Genomic DNA, 17,564 nt, shown 5'->3' with positions numbered 1-17,564 from the left:
AGCCCTGGCTGGGATGATTTAGTCAGGGATTGGTCCTGCTTTGAGCAGGGGGTTGGACTAGATACCCCCTGAGGTCCCTTCCAACCCTGAGATTCTATGAGTCTAATGTCCCTTCTTAGAATCGGTGGGCGACGGCTGCCCCACTGTGGGGTGGTTTGTGGGTGACGTGTCTGTGCCACGCTGCAGCCCCGTCACCCCATTCATCATCCCCAGACTGGGGGGGTGCCGTTCAGATCAGGGGAGCCATATCGGACACCTCCAAAGTGCCGTCCCCCTCCTCCCATTGGCCGGCGGCAGCCTTGGCCCTCTTCTTGTCCTTCTGGGTGATCTTCCCACCAACTCCCATGCCCACACCCCCGCCCACACACCCCCCGGCCACGGCGCCCGCCCCAACCCCAATGCCTGCTGCCCCCGACACACTGAGCGCCACAGCCGCTTCTGCACCCATGGCAGCAGCGGCAATTCCTGCACCAGCAACTCCGCCCACGGTTGCCAGGGCCAGCGCCCCCGCGCCCACGCCCGCCGCCGCGACAAGTTTCTTGAAGCGCTTCCCGTAGCTCTGCAGGAAGGTCTCGGCCTCCCACATCAGCTCCTCCTCCAGCTCCGTCAGCTGGGCCTCTTTCTCCGGCGCCGGCTCCCGCATGTCCGTCCGGCACCGCCCCAGCAGCTGCCCGCGCCGCTCCGCGAACAGCTCCGCCATCTTGCCCGGCCGCACCTTGAGGCAGGCGACCATGTTCCGGGAGCCGCCGTCCTGCGCCCGCCGGGAGAGGAGACGGCCAAGAGCGTTAAAAAGGGCAAGCACGGCACAGCTCCATCCTAAGATTGGGGCCCACTTCACATGGGGCATTGCACAGACCTCCTCACCGTCCGAGATCAGGGCCCGGGTCGTACAGACAACCCTCAGCTGAGATCAGAGCTCCCACTGGGCCGGGCACAGCTCAGATTTCCTGCCCGAAACTGGCCCCCTCCCATGCGAGGTGCTGCACAGACCAACCCCAACCTGAATTTGGGGCCTCCATCATGCTGGATGCTGCACAGTCCTCAGGTTCGAGATTGGGCCCCCTCTTGTGCCAGGTTTGGAGTCTCCCGTCCGTGCAGCATCCCTGGGAGCTAGAGGTCTGAACTCTTATCTCTTACCACAAATCCCATAGCCTGCAGGGCTGGCCAGGAGGTTTCCCTTGGGTTCCCCTGGCTGGGGACAAAGCTGCCCCCTTGGACTCACCTTCTCCTTCAGAAACACAGTGTGGTCTGCGCGGGCCCTGTCCAGGACTCTCTGGTTGTGGAAGGTGTTGGCCATCTGTGCCAGGAGGACAAGGCTGGGGTGAGCCGCAGTTTATGGGGCCCTGTCTCCACCTAGCAACTGCAGCTTCCACCGCAGCAACCTCAAGTAACAGAGAGACGCTGCTAGCTGGGGTGGCAGCTGCTTGGGGCTTCTGGTACTGCCAGCCTCCAGTTTGTTCCTCATGGCAGCCCAGCCTCCGCTCCCTTCCCACCCCGACCTGCACTTTGCATCTGCAGCACCTTCCTGTAGCCAAGGACTCTGCAAACCCCTCTCCCAGCCGGGCTCGGCCTGAGGCTGACACCCGACAGCGCATCAGTGACGCCGGCTCTCATGGGTCTGGTGGTGTTTGCGGGTTTTATCAATCTCCAGGAGGCAGGTGGTTTGGGTGTGAATCTCAGCTCTTTTTTGGTGTGGAGAAGGAGTAGTGTTCTGGGCTGGGTTAAATCTTGTTGTGGAGGAGCAATTGTTGGCCTGAGACCTGATCAGCCCCCACATATTGAACCACACTTGGGTGAAACCCAGGGATATCACCACTAAAATTGAAAAAAACCAACAACCCCCACCTCAGGAATGTCCCTGATGAGCGTTAGACCTCTGGAGGTGGTAAAGTAGAGATGCCCAGAGGCTGAGAAATTAGGGAAGATACAGAAGGAGACTCAACAAATGGTGAAATAAACTCTGACCAGTGTCTTATGCTGCCCTCCGCATAAACAGAGAAGGTCACAACTAAGTTACAATTTGGGAATGAAAGATAAAATGTAAAAAACTTGGGCAGGAAGGAGGACACATAGATGCCAGTGTGTAATAGGTTAAAATTTCTGTTATTTAGGAGTGTGGGATAATGTGATAGGTTTAGTCAATTTGAAGGAGGGAGCTAGTTTTACCTGTATAATGTAAATGAAAAACATTGCTCTTTGGAAAGCATTTCCGGATTGCAGTACAACATCAAACTGCAGGAACTCTGACCCCTCTGCACGATCGTGATGGGTGTGGGCTCCGGGAACCCCCTGATGAGTGAATCCTGACTGGCCATGGGGTGAAATTTGTCTGTATGTTGGGAGTGGTGAGCATAAGGGATTTGCTCGGTATACGTGTTCTGTGTGTGTTGCTAATAAATAGATGTTTAGAGTAAAACTGCATAAGGCTCTTTCGCTGGGAAAAGGTACCGCAGACCCCTACAGCCCTGAGCCCCGAGGGGAAGGGCGGGTACTTAAATTGACCCGGTTTCTTCCTGAGCCCCGTGGGTACGGATAGGTTTGCCAGAAGCTGGGAATGGGCGAGAGGGGATGGATCAGTTGTTGATAACCTGTTCTGTTCACTCCCTCTGGGGCAATGGCCATTGGCCACTGTTGGAGGACAGGATTCTTGGCTAGATGGACCTTTGGTCCGACCCAGAATGGAAGCTCTTATGCTCTTATGTGTCTTACACCCCAAGTCCTTTGTAGGGAAAGGGTGAGGGTGCCTTAAATTGATGGGCTGATGCCTTCAGTCCTAGCTAGGGTATAGGCGGGGAGACCTAAATTGACTGGGTAACACAATGACTCCAGAACAGTCTCTGCTGTGGTGTTATTCTGGAGTGGTTTTTCGGGTGTAGTTATTCCAGAATAGCTAGGCCGGTCTATCCCCCCCAAGAACATAAGCTGCACCCCCCACCCCAATTTTCCTCTAGAAGGGGACCTGGTTAGCATCTGGCCCAGCCAATCTGAGGCTGACACCCAAGACAACTTTGCTGTCCATGCCTCTGGTTATGTCTACACTGCGATGTAAGCCCAGAGTTAGTAGGAATGGAGTTAGCAGCCCCTGGGGCTATTAACCTAGGGCTGGAGCGTCTACACTCATTTGACACCCCAGGTTAGGACTGGCTGAACCCTGGGTTCCAGCTTGGAGCTCCAACATCTACACTGTATTGTGCAGGCCTGAGTGCAACCACCCATATCCCAGACTTCCTAGCACCCTCCCTAGCTGCTTCTGCCCTTTTCCCCTTTGGTGGTGGTGCAGCCTGGGAAAACTGGACTGTCCAGCAACCTTGACTGGCCAGAGGGGAAAGAAAGTCGGCCCTGTGGGATTGTGGGATACTCTGGGTGGCCTCCCAGAGCACAAGTCCAGCAGGGCTAAGGCTATGCTGCAAAGCAACAGGGCTTGAACCCAGCTCCTGGCTTGACTCAGGCTTGGACCCTCCATCGCTGGGCAGTCCTGGGACCCTGGCTGCCTGAATTCAGGATCACAATAGTGGATTTAGAGCCACCTTCCCCCATCTTGCCACATGTGCCTCCCATGATGGACTACAACCATGATGCCTGGCTTCCCCTCACCATAAAAGGATGTTGTGGTGCATTGTGGGAAATGTAGCTTGGCTGCCTCATTCTCCTCTATATGTCCAGCTCCCTGGTTGGACTAGAACTCCCATGGTGCACCGGGGCCATGATGCCAGGCTTCCCCTCACCAAACAAGGAGATGCTGGTGCATCATGGGAGATGAAGTCTAGTTGCTCCATTGTCCTCTGAGGCCAGGCTCATGGGAAGTGCCATCCAATCAGGATGCTCAACTGGGATGGGGAGCACCTGGCCCTTTAGGTTCCCCTGCTGGAGGCCCTGCAGTCCTAGCACACCCCACCCCAGGTAAAGGAGCAGTGAGGGTGGGTCCTCCAGGCCTGCCTAGAAAGGCTGCAGCAAAGCAGCCAATCAGGGTGTGGCAGGCTCAGTTAAAAGGAGCTACAGGGGCTGAGCAGGGCAATTGCTGGCTGGGATGGGAAGGGTAAAGAAAGACTAAAAGGCTGTGAGACTCCACAGGGAAAGAGACTGGGGAGAAGCCCTGCTCACACGGGGACAGGACTGGGAAACTGTCCAGGCACAGAGGCTTGAAAAGACCCTGATAAATCAAGACAGAGAAACTCTCCAGGCAAGGAGGCCTGGGGGAGACCCTGCTGAGAGAGGGAACAGAGAGAGAACCCAAGAGGGTGATGGGACAGAGTAGGAAGCACCCCAAGAAATGCAGCAGTAGCAATTAGGAAAGAAAGCAGCAGGTGGCTGCTACTTGCAGGGTCCCTGAGTTGGGACTCCGAGTAGTGAGCGAGCCCAGGTCCCCCACCGACCACTGGTGCAGTGGCCAAAGCCCTGAGAAGGGGGCAAGTTTAGTTTTGGAGCCTGAGAAAGGGGCTAGAGTTTAAAGAGGCCCAGAGATGCGGCTCAAGACCCCAGAGGGGGCCAACCATTTGTTGGACTGTGTTACCCGGGAAGAGGTTGCTTGGTGTGTCTTTAGACTATGTGTGACTTAGCCGGAGGGCTGAGGCACCCCTGACTATGGCAACCGGGGGAGGGATTCCTCAGTGGTTTGAGCATGGCCTGCTAAACCCTGGGTTGTGATTTCAATCCTTGAGGGGGCCATTTAGGGATCTGGGACAAAAAAAAAAAAAATCTGTCAGGGACTGTACTTGGTCCTGCTGTAAAGGCAGGGGACTGGACTCCATGTCCTTTCAAGGTCCCTTCCAGCTCTACGAGATAGGTATATCTCCATATTAAAACCGCAACAGGGGCACCCGGAAGAGAAAAAGGGAAGAATGCAGGATTGCACCCAGCTGACTGGAGGTGCTCATGAGAGCTGAGTGTCCCCCTGTTGCACCAACCCCTGGAGAAGAATGAGGCACGTGAGGAACATGAACTATGGGAGCCATGTCGGCAGCGTTGCCAGATGGAAACATTTGGGGGGGTTGTAGGAAACTCAATGGGCTCTGCACAAAAATCCCCACTTTGGGGCCAGCTCTGATAAACTGATGTCATTTACATAGGGCAGGTATGTCCCCATGCCTGGGGACAGACATGTTGATGTTATGGACCTCTGAACTGGACATGCATCCGTAGACTGGCCAAACCCTCCATCATCAGCCACCCTCAAGTCTAGTCAAATTCTTCTACCTTGGAGTCCAAGAACCTGAGATCTTTTCCCAGCCACCTCCAGTAGGATGGCCCCAGTTCCCAGCATCTCACCAGCCCTGGCATGGAAGGGGGAAAGGAGACACCCCACTATCAGGTCAGAGGCAGAGATGGTACCTGACAGGGAGAGGAGAAGCCGGAGCGATGTTTCTTCATCACATCAGATAAATTCTGCAAAGGAACCAAAAGAAATCATCACGTCACAGACTCTACAGGGCTTAGAAAGGCTGGGAACATGGGGACAGCTCGCCTGGCGCTGAGATGCAGCCACCTCTGAGGTGGGGCAGCTGGGGAATTGGGGGTATTGGGGTCATCACTGACAGCAAGGGGAGAGCATCCCCTTCCTGCTCCCTCCAGCACAGCCGGCCAGTCTCCACCTTTATCTTGGCAGCGAGTTGTGTCCCGGTCAGCACCTCCCAATGCCGGTCCCTCCGGACGTGTTGACCAGCCGTGCTCACCAGGGCGGTGACGTAGTCCCTCAGGCTCTTCCGGAATTTCTCACCCATGTCTGCAAAGGGGAGAGAGATGGACGATGGTGGAGGAATACAGGGCCTGTCTGATTCTCCTTTCTCTCTACCTGCCATGCACGGGCAGGATCACTCACATTGCTCTGCACAGGGCAGGGGGCTTAGAGCCGCTGTCCTGGGTCCATTACCTCTCAGCCTTCCCTCGCTCCCCAGCGCGATCCGCTCGCCAGGGAAGGGCATCAGGTAACAGCGGCTGCTGCTTCTCTTCAGCACTTCCAGGGCCTTGGGGTGTTTGCAAGGGGACCTCGCCTCCAGCTTCTGCCGAGACAGGGGGAATCGTTACATTCACACACAAAAACCTGTGTTAACATTAGCCAGACCTGCCAGGCAGTCAGAGAGGGTCTGGAGGAGCCCGGCCTCGTTTGCGGTAGGCATTGGAAGGGGGGCAGTGAACGAGACAGGGGACGGCAGGAAGAGAAAGGAGTGAGTCCCAGGGCTCAGCCTCCTCGCACCCCCTACCCCATTCCCAGTCTATCCAGATGCCTTGTCCCACCCTGCTCCTTTCCCTCCTCCTGCTCTGGCTTTTCTCCCCTCCACACTGCAATCAAGCAGCTTCCTCCTCCCGCCACCTGGGCTCACTGAGAGCATGGGAGAGACAGGAGGTCCCCTCTCAGTTCTGGTGCCTGGCCTGGAGCAGAAACTGCAGGGAAAGTCCAGCTTTGCTCCTGCAGCCCGAGGCTGGAGCGTGCTGGGTCGCTCTGTGGGGACGGGGCCATGCTCAGTCTGGGCGGCATGTGGAGCTGGGAGGGGTGGAGCATGGTCTGTGTAGACGGACTCTGCCTGTGCCTGACACACTGGCCGCCACCCCCCCCAAACAAATTTAGAGTCCTTACTCTGCAGCGGGGAGGGCGGGGAGGATAGAGATGTTAAAAAAAAAAAAAAGGAACATCAGAATTTTCTTTCACTATTGCCAAACAACGTGGGGTTTTTTGCCTCATTCTCAGAAACAGCTGGAGGGAGCATCCGCGAATTGAGCTGGCGGCAGAGAACAAGCATGGAAAATTTCAGCCCAAACAGTTACAGTTTGGCAAAGTTATAAGCAACTTTAAAGGGGTCTTATAATGGGATTTGTCACACAACCATTACAAAGGGTGGGGTTACCAGCCCCTGAGAGGGGAAAGGCCCCGTGTCCAATTCCCTAACCCCTGAGCCAGCCAGTCCCCAACACTGGGTCTGGATCACAACTAGGCCCTGGGTCCCATTCCCCATCCCCCCCAAGCCCCACACTCACCTGTCTGACGTGTCTCAGATGCTGCTCCCCACCCTGGGCTCCGAGGACCCGGGAGCTGCTCCAGTCCCGCACCAGTAGGTCCAGGTGCTGCAGGGGAGAGTTGAGGAGTGGGGGGGACACTGGGACGTGGAGAAGGACAGTGTCTGCTGGGGAAACCTCAACCCCTCAGGAGTGGGGCTGGGGTGCAAGGGGCAGGAGCATGCTGTGGAGTGGAGGAGGGGTGCAGTGTGGGGATACATGGGGCAGAGCAGGTGATGGGGGAGAAGCCGTCTCACCTGAATGGGCTCCAGTCCATAGGCCTCTCCCACCACTTCGGCCACCTGCACAAACATCTGCAGAGAGAAAAGAGGGGCGGGGTGAGTCTGGGACCTGGGAGGTGTTTAGTTTGGGGGGAAATGATCCTGCCTGTGGACAGAAAGGGGCCTGATCACCCCCCACCCCCACACCTGAGCTTCTCCCTCTGCCCAGGGCAGAGAGCGAGGCCCAGCGAGCGCAAAATGAATTGTGAGATGGACAGAGACGATTTCAGTGGGTCAGAGAGAAAGAAGCTGCACCCGGCCATGGGAGTGAGAGGGAGGCTGTGGGACACGAGGGTCTGGCACGGGCGGGGAGGACTGTCAATGCACAACCCCTCCTCTATCCGGTTTCAGGGCTTTCTCCTTCTCTCAAGGTGCTCCATGGAGGTGAGGGAGGAATGGGGGGGGGAGTCAGTGATCGAAATTTGGGGTCCTTTTACAAAGGGGTTCCACTCCACAAACACCCCATTGCCTCGGGCTGATGGACGCTTCCAACTTCCTTTGCACAGCCCCAGGGGTCAAACCACGGCTCTGCTCACGCCTTGAACAATGTCAGCACGTAGCATTTCCCTGAGCTCTGACTAGGCCTCCATATCTCTGCGTGAACCAGGTTTTTACCAATGACAGAACCCGGGGCAGCGAGGGCAGATAAAACCCTCCCAAGCCGACCCCTCCCCTGAACAGAGAATCCCCCCAGGGCTCAGTACAGGGGCAGGACACGCCATATACCACAGGTGGCAGTGATGTTGCTAAGGGTGCGACTGACAGAGGCTCGACCCAGCGGGGCTGGGGCTGGGTAAGAGGCTGGAGAGAAGAGAAAAGCAGTGCAGGGGGACAGAGCGACCGCCCCAGGACCTGGCCCCAGCAGCTTCCCACCAATGGCAGAGCTGGGCTGGAGGGGAGGGAGGGGTCCTAACTTTGGCCCAGTGACCCACGCCGAATACCTGGGAGCAGAGAGCCAGGCTGGGCCGTGCAGTGACAGTGCTGACTCCAGAGGCCCACGTGACCGTGGGAGAGTCGGTTTCTCTCTCTGGGCCTCAGTTTCCCCACAGGAGCTATGGGGAGGGATAATAACGCTGTGGGCGTAATGGGAGAACCTGGCCCGGCCACGTTCTGCACTGCCCGGCCTCACCTCCAGGTATTCGAGATCCGGGTCCTTCACCCGACAGCCAGTGTTCAGTATCTGCAGATAATCACGAGACAGACAGAGCTACAGCAACGAGCAGGGACGGCCGCCCCAGGCCCCTTCCCAGCCACGTCACCCGCTCCCTGCAGCACAGCGCCCCCTAGCGCCTCACTGGGGCATTGGGTCCGGCCCTGACCCCCAGGGGAGAGCACCCCCCACTGAGCCTCCACCCTGCTCCCTGCAGCACAGCACCCCCCGGGGAGCCCCACAACCTGGTAGGAGCTGAGCAGCATGGAAAAGGCGGAGAGTTTGATGCTGGTCTCCTTGTTGCTCTCAATGCCCATGGAGCCCTCGGTGTCGACCAGCAGCACGGCCACCTGGGGGGGCCAAGAGTGAGCGTCCCAGGTCAGCTCCCGGCGTTGTCCAGCCACCCACGGCCCCTCCGCCCCCAGAGCCTGTCCCCTGCTCAGGCCCCATGGCCCCTGGCATCTCCTTCTCAACTTCCCCAGAAGTCCCCCAGGGTTAGCTCTTTACTTCTATCTCTTCTCCATTCCCCCCTGTTCTCTCTCCACCTGGTTCCCTTCTCCCAGCCCCCGCATGGCCTCCTCCCCCTTCCCTGTGCACTCCCAATGCCCCCAATTACCTTCCCCGCCTTGGCCGGGACCCAGAAGGGTTGACTCCATGCCCACACCCCGTTGGTGACTTGCTCCTCGTCCGCACGCCACTCAAACCCCTCCAGGGGCTCATCCTCCCGGCCCATCCATGACCCGTCCCTCGCGTCCTGCTGGGAGGGAACATGGTGGGAGAGAAGTCAGTGCAGCGTGGGGGAGGAGAGTGACTGATACCCCCCTCCTACCCTGGGCTGCAAACCCTGGGAGGGGGGCAGGGGTTAATTGTGCAAATGTGGGGCAGGGAGGAATACGTGGTGAGGGGTGTGATCGTAATCTGATAGACAAACAGACCCACGGCTGTCTAGACGAGAGAGAGACACGCTGTGTTCCAGACAGGCCGACAGACGCGTTAGGGTCCAGCCAGGGCCCGAGCTAACTGGACATGGTGAGGGGCGAGCTGCCCACAGCCAAGTGTGCAGCTCTGAGCCTGCCAGCAGGGGGCAGGATAGGGCCGCTCACACCCACAGCTCACTCCTGCCCCGTTCACACTCACCAGGCTCTGGAGACGACGCAGCAGGCAGTTCAGCAGGAAGGATTTGCCCCGGCGCTGCTCCCCGATGATGGACACCAGGCAGACGGGGGCATCCCCCACCCCACCCTGCTCCAGGCAGCGGCTCAGGGCCTCCTCATCCAGGATCAGGTTCTCTTCCTCGTCCAGATGCACCAGCTGCACCGGGCGCCCCGGCTCCCGCTGAGCCCCCGGCCCCTGCTGCAGGGAGAGAGCAGGGTCAGAGCTGGGACCCCACCCTCCAAGAGAGACTGTCCCATGGCCCCCTGATAAGAGCCCCATGCCCCATTCCCACCCCCTTGAGCTAGCCAGTCCCCTGCACCAGAGCCCCGTGACCCTTCCCAAGCCCCAACCCAGTCAGTGCCCGAGATCAGAGCCCCGGTCCCCATTCCCACCCCCCCAAACCAGTCAGTCCCCCTGCCCTGGGGCTGCATCAGAGCCAGAACTCTCTGGAGGGGAAATACCCCTAGATTCTTGCTGGAACACATCAAGGGAGACTGTGCCAGGCTAGGGAAGACATATAAAGAAATGGAGGCTAAACTGATCTTCAGTGGGATGCTACCTGTCCCTGGAGGAGGAGAGCAAAGCCTAGACAAGATGCCGATAATCAACAGATGGCTCAGGCAGTGGGACTAACGAGGGCTTGGGGATGTTCAACCACTGGGAGACGTTCACAGACAGACGACTGGTTATGGGACGGATGCCACCTGCGTGGGGAGGGAGATAGACTTCTTGGGTGGAGGTTGGGACAGCTGAGGAAAAGGGCTTTAAACTAGGAACCCTGGGAGATGCTCATGGAACCTCCAGGCCTGATTCTCACACTGAGCGGGAGGCAAATCAAGTAGGAGAGGGCGCAGCAATGGAGAAAGGAACGACAGAGAGAAGGAGAACGCACGAGAAGAAGATCAATAGTGCCAAGAGTACTCACACTAACAGTCAGGTGGCCGATACTGGCAGTAAAATGACTGTACCTACCCGCGTGAGAAATCTGAGCAAAGCCAAGCAGAATCAGCAAGATGTCTGCTCAGCAATGCCAGGAGCCTGGGTGACAAAATGGAGGAAGTAGAACTATGGGTGTGGGACGGGAAAACAGATATTATCGGGTGAGCAGAACCATGGGGCAGAAACAGCCATGGCTGGTGTCAAGGTTCCTCCCCCACTCTGACCTCTAGGGTACAGATGTGGGGACCTGCATGAAAACCTCCTAAGCTTACTTTTACCAGCTTAGGTTAAAACTTCCCCAAGGTACAAATTAATTTTACCCTTTGCCCTTGGATTTCTACTGCCATCACCAAACTTTATCTGGGTTCACTGGGAAACGTAGTTTGGACATGTCTTTCCCCCCAAAATCCTCCCAACCCTTGCACCCCACTTCCTGGGGAAGGTTTGGTAAAAATCCTCACCAATTTACATAGGTGACCACAGACCCAAACCCTTGGATCTTAGAACAATGAAAAAGCATTCAGTTTTCTTACAAGAAGACTTTTAATAGAAGTAAAGGAATCACCTCTGTAAAATCAGGATGGTAGATACCTTACAGGGGAATTAGGTTCAAAACAGAGAGAATCCCTCCAGGCAAAACCTTAAGTTACAAAAAAGACACAAAAAGAAAAGGAGGACTTGTGGCACCTTAGAGACTAACCAATTTATTAGAGCATAAGCTTTCGTGAGCTACAGCTCACTTCCTCAGAAGTAGCTCACGAAAGCTTATGCTCTAATAAATTGGTTAGTCTCTAAGGTGCCACAAGTCCTCCTTTTCTTTTTGCGAATACAGACTAACACGGCTGCTACTCTGAAAAAAGACACACAGACAGGAATAGTCATTCTATTCAGCACAGCTCTTTTCTCAGCCATTTAAAGAAATCATAATCTAACACATACCTAGCTAGATTACTTACTAAAAGTTCTAAGACTCCATTCCAGTTCTGTCCCCAGCAAAAGCAGCATACAGACAGCCCCAGACCCTTTCTTTTTCTCCCTCCTCCCAGCTTTTGAAAGTATCTTGTCTCCTCATTGGTCATTTTGGTCAGGTGCCAACGAGGTTACCTTTAGCTTCTTAACCCTTTCCAGGTGAGAAGATTTTTCCTCTGGCCAGGAGGGATTTTAAAGGGGTTTACCCTTTCCTTTATATCCATGACAGCTGGATTACAGGAAAAAAAGTAGAAAGGCAGAGGTGGTGGAGTAGCATTGTCTGCTCATGACGAGGTGGAGTGGAAAGAAACGAGAAGGGATGGAATGGATAAAACAGAATCAGTTTCTGTCAAAATTTCTGTGGGGAAGAAAGCTACCAGAGGCCCCCAGGGACAGTGCTTCGGGTCTGCTACAGACCCCCAGAATCTGGTTTGGGGGTGGATAGAAACCCCATGGATAGTTTGAATGAAATAAATACCACTGGGAATTGTGTGATTATGGGAGACTTTCGTTTTCCAGACAGAGATTGGGGGAGAAGAGCTACTAATAATGGTAGGGCTTGGATATTTTTGTATGTGACGGCTGACAGATTTCTTCACCAAGTAGTCACCGAAGCAACAAGAAGTGAGATCAGTTTAGATTTGGTATTGGTAAGTAGCGAGGACCGCACTGAAGAACTAGCTGTGAAGGATAGCCTTGGTTCGAGTGATCATGAGCTATTCAGGTTAAATTAAATGGAAGGATAAAGGAAATCAGGTTGGCAGCCGGGGGTCCTGGATTTCAAAAGGCCAAACTGTAAAACATTAAGGGAATTGGGGAAGTGGATGGCCTGCAAACCTCAAGGATCTGGATGTGGAAGAGACTTGGAATTACTTTAAGTGAAAATTGCAGAAACTCTCTGGAGTCTGCATCCAGAAAGAATCCCATAGGGAAGGGTTGCCGACCAAACTGGATGAACCAGGATCTCAAAGAGAAATTAAGAGAAAGCAGAAAGCCTATGAGGAATGGAAGATGGGATGGATCAGCAAGGAAAGCTGCCTCCTGGAGGTCAGAAAGTGGAGAGAAAATTGAGAACTGCCAAAGGCCTAGCAGAATTAGACCGTGCAAAGGGAATTGAAACAAACACTAAAAGGTTAATTAGCCTTATAAATAAAAAGAAAACAAGGAAAGAAGAAGTGGGACCGCTAAGCGCTGAGGGTGGGGTGGAGATTACAGATATAGGTGTAAGCAGAGGTTGAATGAGGACTCCCCTGACATCGGGTGGTGAGCTGTGGAAAAGGACTTCAGGAGCTGATCTCCTTTGGATGGGCACACCCACCCTGCCTAGGTGCTCAGCATGATGGGATTGCTTGCCCAAATGGTCACCTTTGGCTGGTGTTGGATCCCCAGTCTCCTTGTCATTGGGGCATGAAGGGCAGCAGAACTGTACCTGGCCGACCCCGATGGAACACGCACACACTCACACTCACACTCACACACACATGTATGTGTGTTGTGGGCCTTGCCTAAGGGTCCCAAACACCACTTGTCCCTTCCTCTCTCCACTGTGTAATAACAGAGCTAAGTGAGACTCAGTTGAGAGTCTTGTTACAGGCTGCAGAGCTGAAATCGCTGATACCTAGGTCAATGTATTAGATCTGCTTTGGGACAGTGTCTCTGATGCAAGACCCTGCCCAGTGTGCCCCAGCCGTCAGGCTCCCCCACGAACAGCTGAAATCACTGAGAGCTGTGTGAAGTGGGGGGCCCAGAAGTCAGCTTGGTGTGGCCAGCAGGGCGGCTGGCGGAGAGGGGTGGCAAGCGGCCAGCAGGGCGGCTGGAAGAGAGGGCCAGAGAGCAGAGCCCCACAGGGAGGCACGGCAATTGGCCATAGGGGTGACAAGCGAGTGCCCGAGCCGCGGAGCGAGTAATGTGCCTCCTTCTCTCCCCCGTCCCGTTTTCACCTAGGGTGGGAGGTGAACCCTGCAGATGCACCTGTGAACTCTGGGGCTGCACTGGCCAAGGACAGCAACTGTGAATGGGGTGCAGAGAAGGGACGGGCACGTTAAAGGGAATTTTGGGTTGCTGGCTTAAGACCCTGCAGGAAAAGGGCACTGCCCAACCTACTTGGGGTGGGTCTTTTGCTCATGGTTTATGTTTATGAACCCTGTTTGTGGTGTTTTCCCAAATTAATGCCGAGGTACTTCCCTCCTTTTATTCAAAGTTTCTTTTCTACACTCAGACTCTGTGCTTGCAAGTGGGGAAGTTTTGCCTCTGAGAGGCTCCCAAGGGTGGTGTGTAAATTTCTCAGGTCACTGGGTGGGGGCTTGTGCCGGTTCTGTGTTATGTTGTTGAAAAGAAACCCCGAGATATTGAACCGGGCCCTGGTTGCTGCTGGCTCCACCTGGAAGAAGGGTTACATGGGTTTGGCCCAACAGCTAAACAAATATCTTGCCTCCGTTTTTAATAAGCTTACAGAGATGCTTGTGGCAAGATGGCTAATGAGAACAAGAATACGGGAGTAGAAATTGTCACTGAATTGGCTGAAATGGAAGCCAAATTCAAACAGCTTAATGGGACCAAACTGGGGGGTCAGGACCATCTCCACCAAAGAATATTAAAGAAACTGGCACACAAAATTGCAAGCCCAATAGCAAGGATTTGTAATTAATCTGTAAAAGTCAGGGCTTGTATCCCATGATGGGAGAATGGCTAATATAGTACCTATATTTAAGAAGGGGGAAAAACGTGATCCAGGAAACCACAGGTCCATGAGTTTGACCTCAATTGTATGCACGGTCTTGGACCAAGGTTTGAAAGAGACAGTAGTTAAGGACATATAGATAGATGGTAATTGGCATAAAATACATTCTGGCTTTACAAAAGGTAGATCATGCCAAACCAACCTGATCTCTCGCCTTGAGAAGATAACTGATTTTCTAGACAAAGGAAACGCAGTTGATCTAATCTGCGTGGATTTCAGTAAGGCGTTTGATACAGTGCCACATGGTAAATTAAATTGGAGAAGATGGGAATTAAGATGAGAATCGAAAGGTGGGTAAGGAGAGGTTAAAAGGGAGACTACAATGGGTCAAACTGAACGGTGAACTGTCAGGCTGGTGGGAGGTTACTAGTGGAGTTCCTCGGGGATCGGTCTTGGGACCAATCTTATTTAACATTTTCATTAATGACCTAGGCACAAAGAGTGGGAGTGTGCTGATCAAATTTTGGGATGACCCACAGCTGGGAGGTATTGCCAGTACGGAGGAGGACCGGAATATCATACAGACGATCTGGACAACCTTGAAAACTGGAATAATAAAAATGTATAGTGAAAAGTGCAAGGTCATGCATTTTGGGACTAACAACAAGAATTTGTGCTACAAGGTGGGGACATCTCAGTTGGAAGCGACAGAGGAGGAGAAAGACCTGGGTTTATTGGCTGATGACTGGATGACTATGAGCCGCCAATGGGATGTGGCCGTGAAAAAGGCTGATGCAACCCTAGGATGTACCAGGTGAGGTACTGTATTTCCATCAGAGACAGGAAGTGTTATTGCCATGATACAAGGCACTGGTGAGCCCCCATCTGGAGCAGAGTGTGCAGTTCTGGTCTCCCACGTTTAAGAAAGATGAATTCAAACTGGAACAGGTAGAGAGAAGGGCTACTAAGATCATTCTACGACTGGAAAACCTGCCTTAGAAGAGGAGACTCAAAGAGCTCGGCTTGTTTAGCTGAACCAAAAGAAAGCTGAGGGGAGCTATGATTGCACTCTAGAAACACAACAGAGGGATAAATACCAGGGAGGGAGGGGAGTGATTTAAGTTAAGCACCAACCTTGACACAAGAACAAATGGCTATAAATTGGCCAGCAACAAGTTTAGCCTTGAAATTAGACAACAGTTTCCAACCATCGGAGGAGTGAAGTTCTGGAACAGCCTCCCAAGGGGAACAAAAAACCTAACTGGATTCAAGACTGAGCGTGACAAGTTTATGGAGGGGATGGTATGATGAGGTTGTCTACAAAGGCATATGGCTCATGTGTGAAGGCTCGTACCAAATATCCCCAAGGGCCAGTGATGGGACACTAGATGGGGAGGGCTCTGAGTTACTATAGACAATTCTTTCCCAGGTGTCGGGCTGGTGGGTCTCCCCCAAATGCTCAGGGTTTAGCTGATCATCATATTTGGGGTGGGGAAGGAATTTTCCCACCGGTCGGATTGGCAGAGACCTGGGGCGGGGGGGTTGCCTTCCCCTGCAGCATAGGGCACGGGTCACTTGCAGGTTTGAACTAGAGTAAATGGTGGAGTCTCTGTAACTTGGAGTCTTTTGATCATGATTTGAGGACATCAGTAATTCAGCCAGAGGTTCGGGGTCTATTATAGGAGCGAGTAGATGAGGTTCTGTGGCCTGCAATGTACAGGAGTTCAGACTAGATGATCATGATGGGCCTTTCTGGCCTACCAGTCTATGAGTCTGTGTGTCCCATTCCTCACCCTTCTGAGACAGTCAGTTCCCACCCTGGGCCCAGATCAGGGCTGGTGCCCTCTAAAGGGGGAAGACCCCATGTCCCATCCCCTGCTGCCATGAGTCAGCCAGTCCCTGCCCTGTGGCTGGATTGGGCCCAGCATCCCCTACGAGAGAAACCTCCTTTTCCCCTTATCCGGCCTGTCTGGTCTCACCGACTCAGTCTCTTCCTGCAGAGGCTTGGTGGTTTTCTCAGCTCGGTTTTTGATGCGTGTGTCTGGGATCATCCTATCCCCGGAGCAGGGAGCCCGGCACTCCGGGCAGCGGTGCCCCTGGGCTGAGATCTGGCTCCAGTGAGTCGAGAGGCAGCCCCGGCAGAAGTTGTGGCAACACTCGATGCAGAAAAGGACCTAGGGGTGACAGTGGATGAGAAGCTGGATATGAGTCGACAGTGTGCAATTGTTGCCAAGAAGGCCAATGGCATTTTGGGATGTATAAGTAGGGGCATTGCCAGCAGATCGAGGGACGTGATCGTTCCCCTCTATTCGACATTGGTGAGGCCTCATCTGGAGTACTGTGTCCAGTTTTGGGCCCCACACTACAAGAAGGATTTGGAAAAATTGGAAAGAGTCCAGCGGAAGGCAACAAAAATGATGAGGGGACTGGAACACATGACTTATGAGGAGAGGCTGAGGGAACTGGGGATGTTTAGTCTTCAGAAGAGAAGAGTGAGGGGGGATTTGATAGTTGCTTTCAACTACCTGAAAGGGGGTTCCAAAGAGGATGGCTCTAGACTGTTCTCAGTGGTAGCAGATGACAGGACAAGGAGTAATGGTCTCAAGTTGCCGTGGGGGAGGTTTAGGTTGGATATTAGGAAAAACTTTTTCACTAGGAGGGTGGTGAAACACTGGAATGTGTTACCTAGGGAGGTGGTGGAATCTCCTTCCCTAGAAGTTTTTAAGGTCAGGCTTGACAAAGCCCTGTCTGGGATGATTTAGTCGGGGATCGGTCCTGCTTTGAGCAGGGGGTCGGACCAGATGACCTCTTGAGGTCCCTTCCAACCCAGATATTCTATGATGGAGACGGGGTCACTCAAGACGTCCCAGCAGATGGAGCAGGTGACGTCCTCCCGGAGTTGCTCCATCCCCCTGATCCCGCAGGCCTGGGGAGATCCACTGGGTCAAGAGCTAGCACATGGGAACACCAGGGCTAAGATGCTACCGCAGAGGGGCTGGGAGCCAGGACTCCTGGGCTCTATTGTTAGTTTTCACCATTTGGCTGGGTAAGTTTCCAATCACTGTTGTGCGCTGGCCACTCCCATTTTGGGGCAGGGCTGGCAAGTGCCTCTCTGCTCTTGGGGTTTTGGGTTGCCTGGGGTCCGGGAGTGCAGCACCCTGAACTCTGATGGGAATGACACAACCGTTCCTGCCCCCTGAGCTCACCCCGCTGGAAACACCCGACCCTCTCAGACATGGGCTCAGCCGTGGGGTGAGACTCTCAGAGCCACCCCGGGCGTCTGCCAGCCCAGCCAGCCAAGGGGCCGTGGAAACTCCTGCTGCCGTTGCTTCTATTGTTATTAAAAGGGGCTGCCTTGGGCATCCTGAATCCCACCCACTCCCCCCCAGCTCACAGGACACTC

The 17,564-nt window shown here is 54.3% G+C and overlaps 1 protein-coding gene across 1 annotated transcript; it reads right to left on the bottom strand.

The window, feature by feature from the left end:
• Positions 1-229: 229 nt before the first annotated feature.
• On the bottom strand, positions 230-17,069 carry LOC140912301 (RING finger protein 112). The gene is made up of 13 exons (XM_073346519.2): positions 17,010-17,069; positions 16,141-16,335; positions 9,556-9,771; positions 9,035-9,172; positions 8,664-8,768; positions 8,398-8,448; positions 7,245-7,301; positions 6,970-7,056; positions 5,867-5,996; positions 5,589-5,719; positions 5,329-5,382; positions 1,223-1,297; positions 230-751 (listed from the first exon to the last, which is right to left on the bottom strand). Exons 1-13 carry the CDS (start codon positions 17,067-17,069, stop codon positions 230-232), a joined length of 1,821 nt encoding a protein of 606 aa, XP_073202620.2.
• Between the last annotated feature and the right edge of the window lie 495 nt (positions 17,070-17,564).

The sequence above is a fragment of the Lepidochelys kempii genome, chromosome 6 (genome assembly GCF_965140285.1).
Source record: "Lepidochelys kempii isolate rLepKem1 chromosome 6, rLepKem1.hap1, whole genome shotgun sequence".
Lineage (NCBI taxonomy): Eukaryota > Metazoa > Chordata > Testudines > Cheloniidae > Lepidochelys > Lepidochelys kempii.
This window is presented reverse-complemented; position numbering and strand designations above follow the sequence as displayed.

Coding starts and splice junctions, on each gene's coding strand:
- LOC140912301 (XM_073346519.2), bottom strand. CDS start 17,069: ATGGAGCAACTCCGGGAGGACGTCACCTGCTCCATCTGCTGGGACGTC. Junction 9,772..16,140: donor TGCAGGAAGAGACTGAGTCG/GTGAGACCAGAC, acceptor CTCTCCCTGCAG/CAGGGGCCGGGGGCTCAGCG. Junction 752..1,222: donor CTGTGTTTCTGAAGGAGAAG/GTGAGTCCAAGG, acceptor CGGCGGGCGCAG/GACGGCGGCTCCCGGAACAT.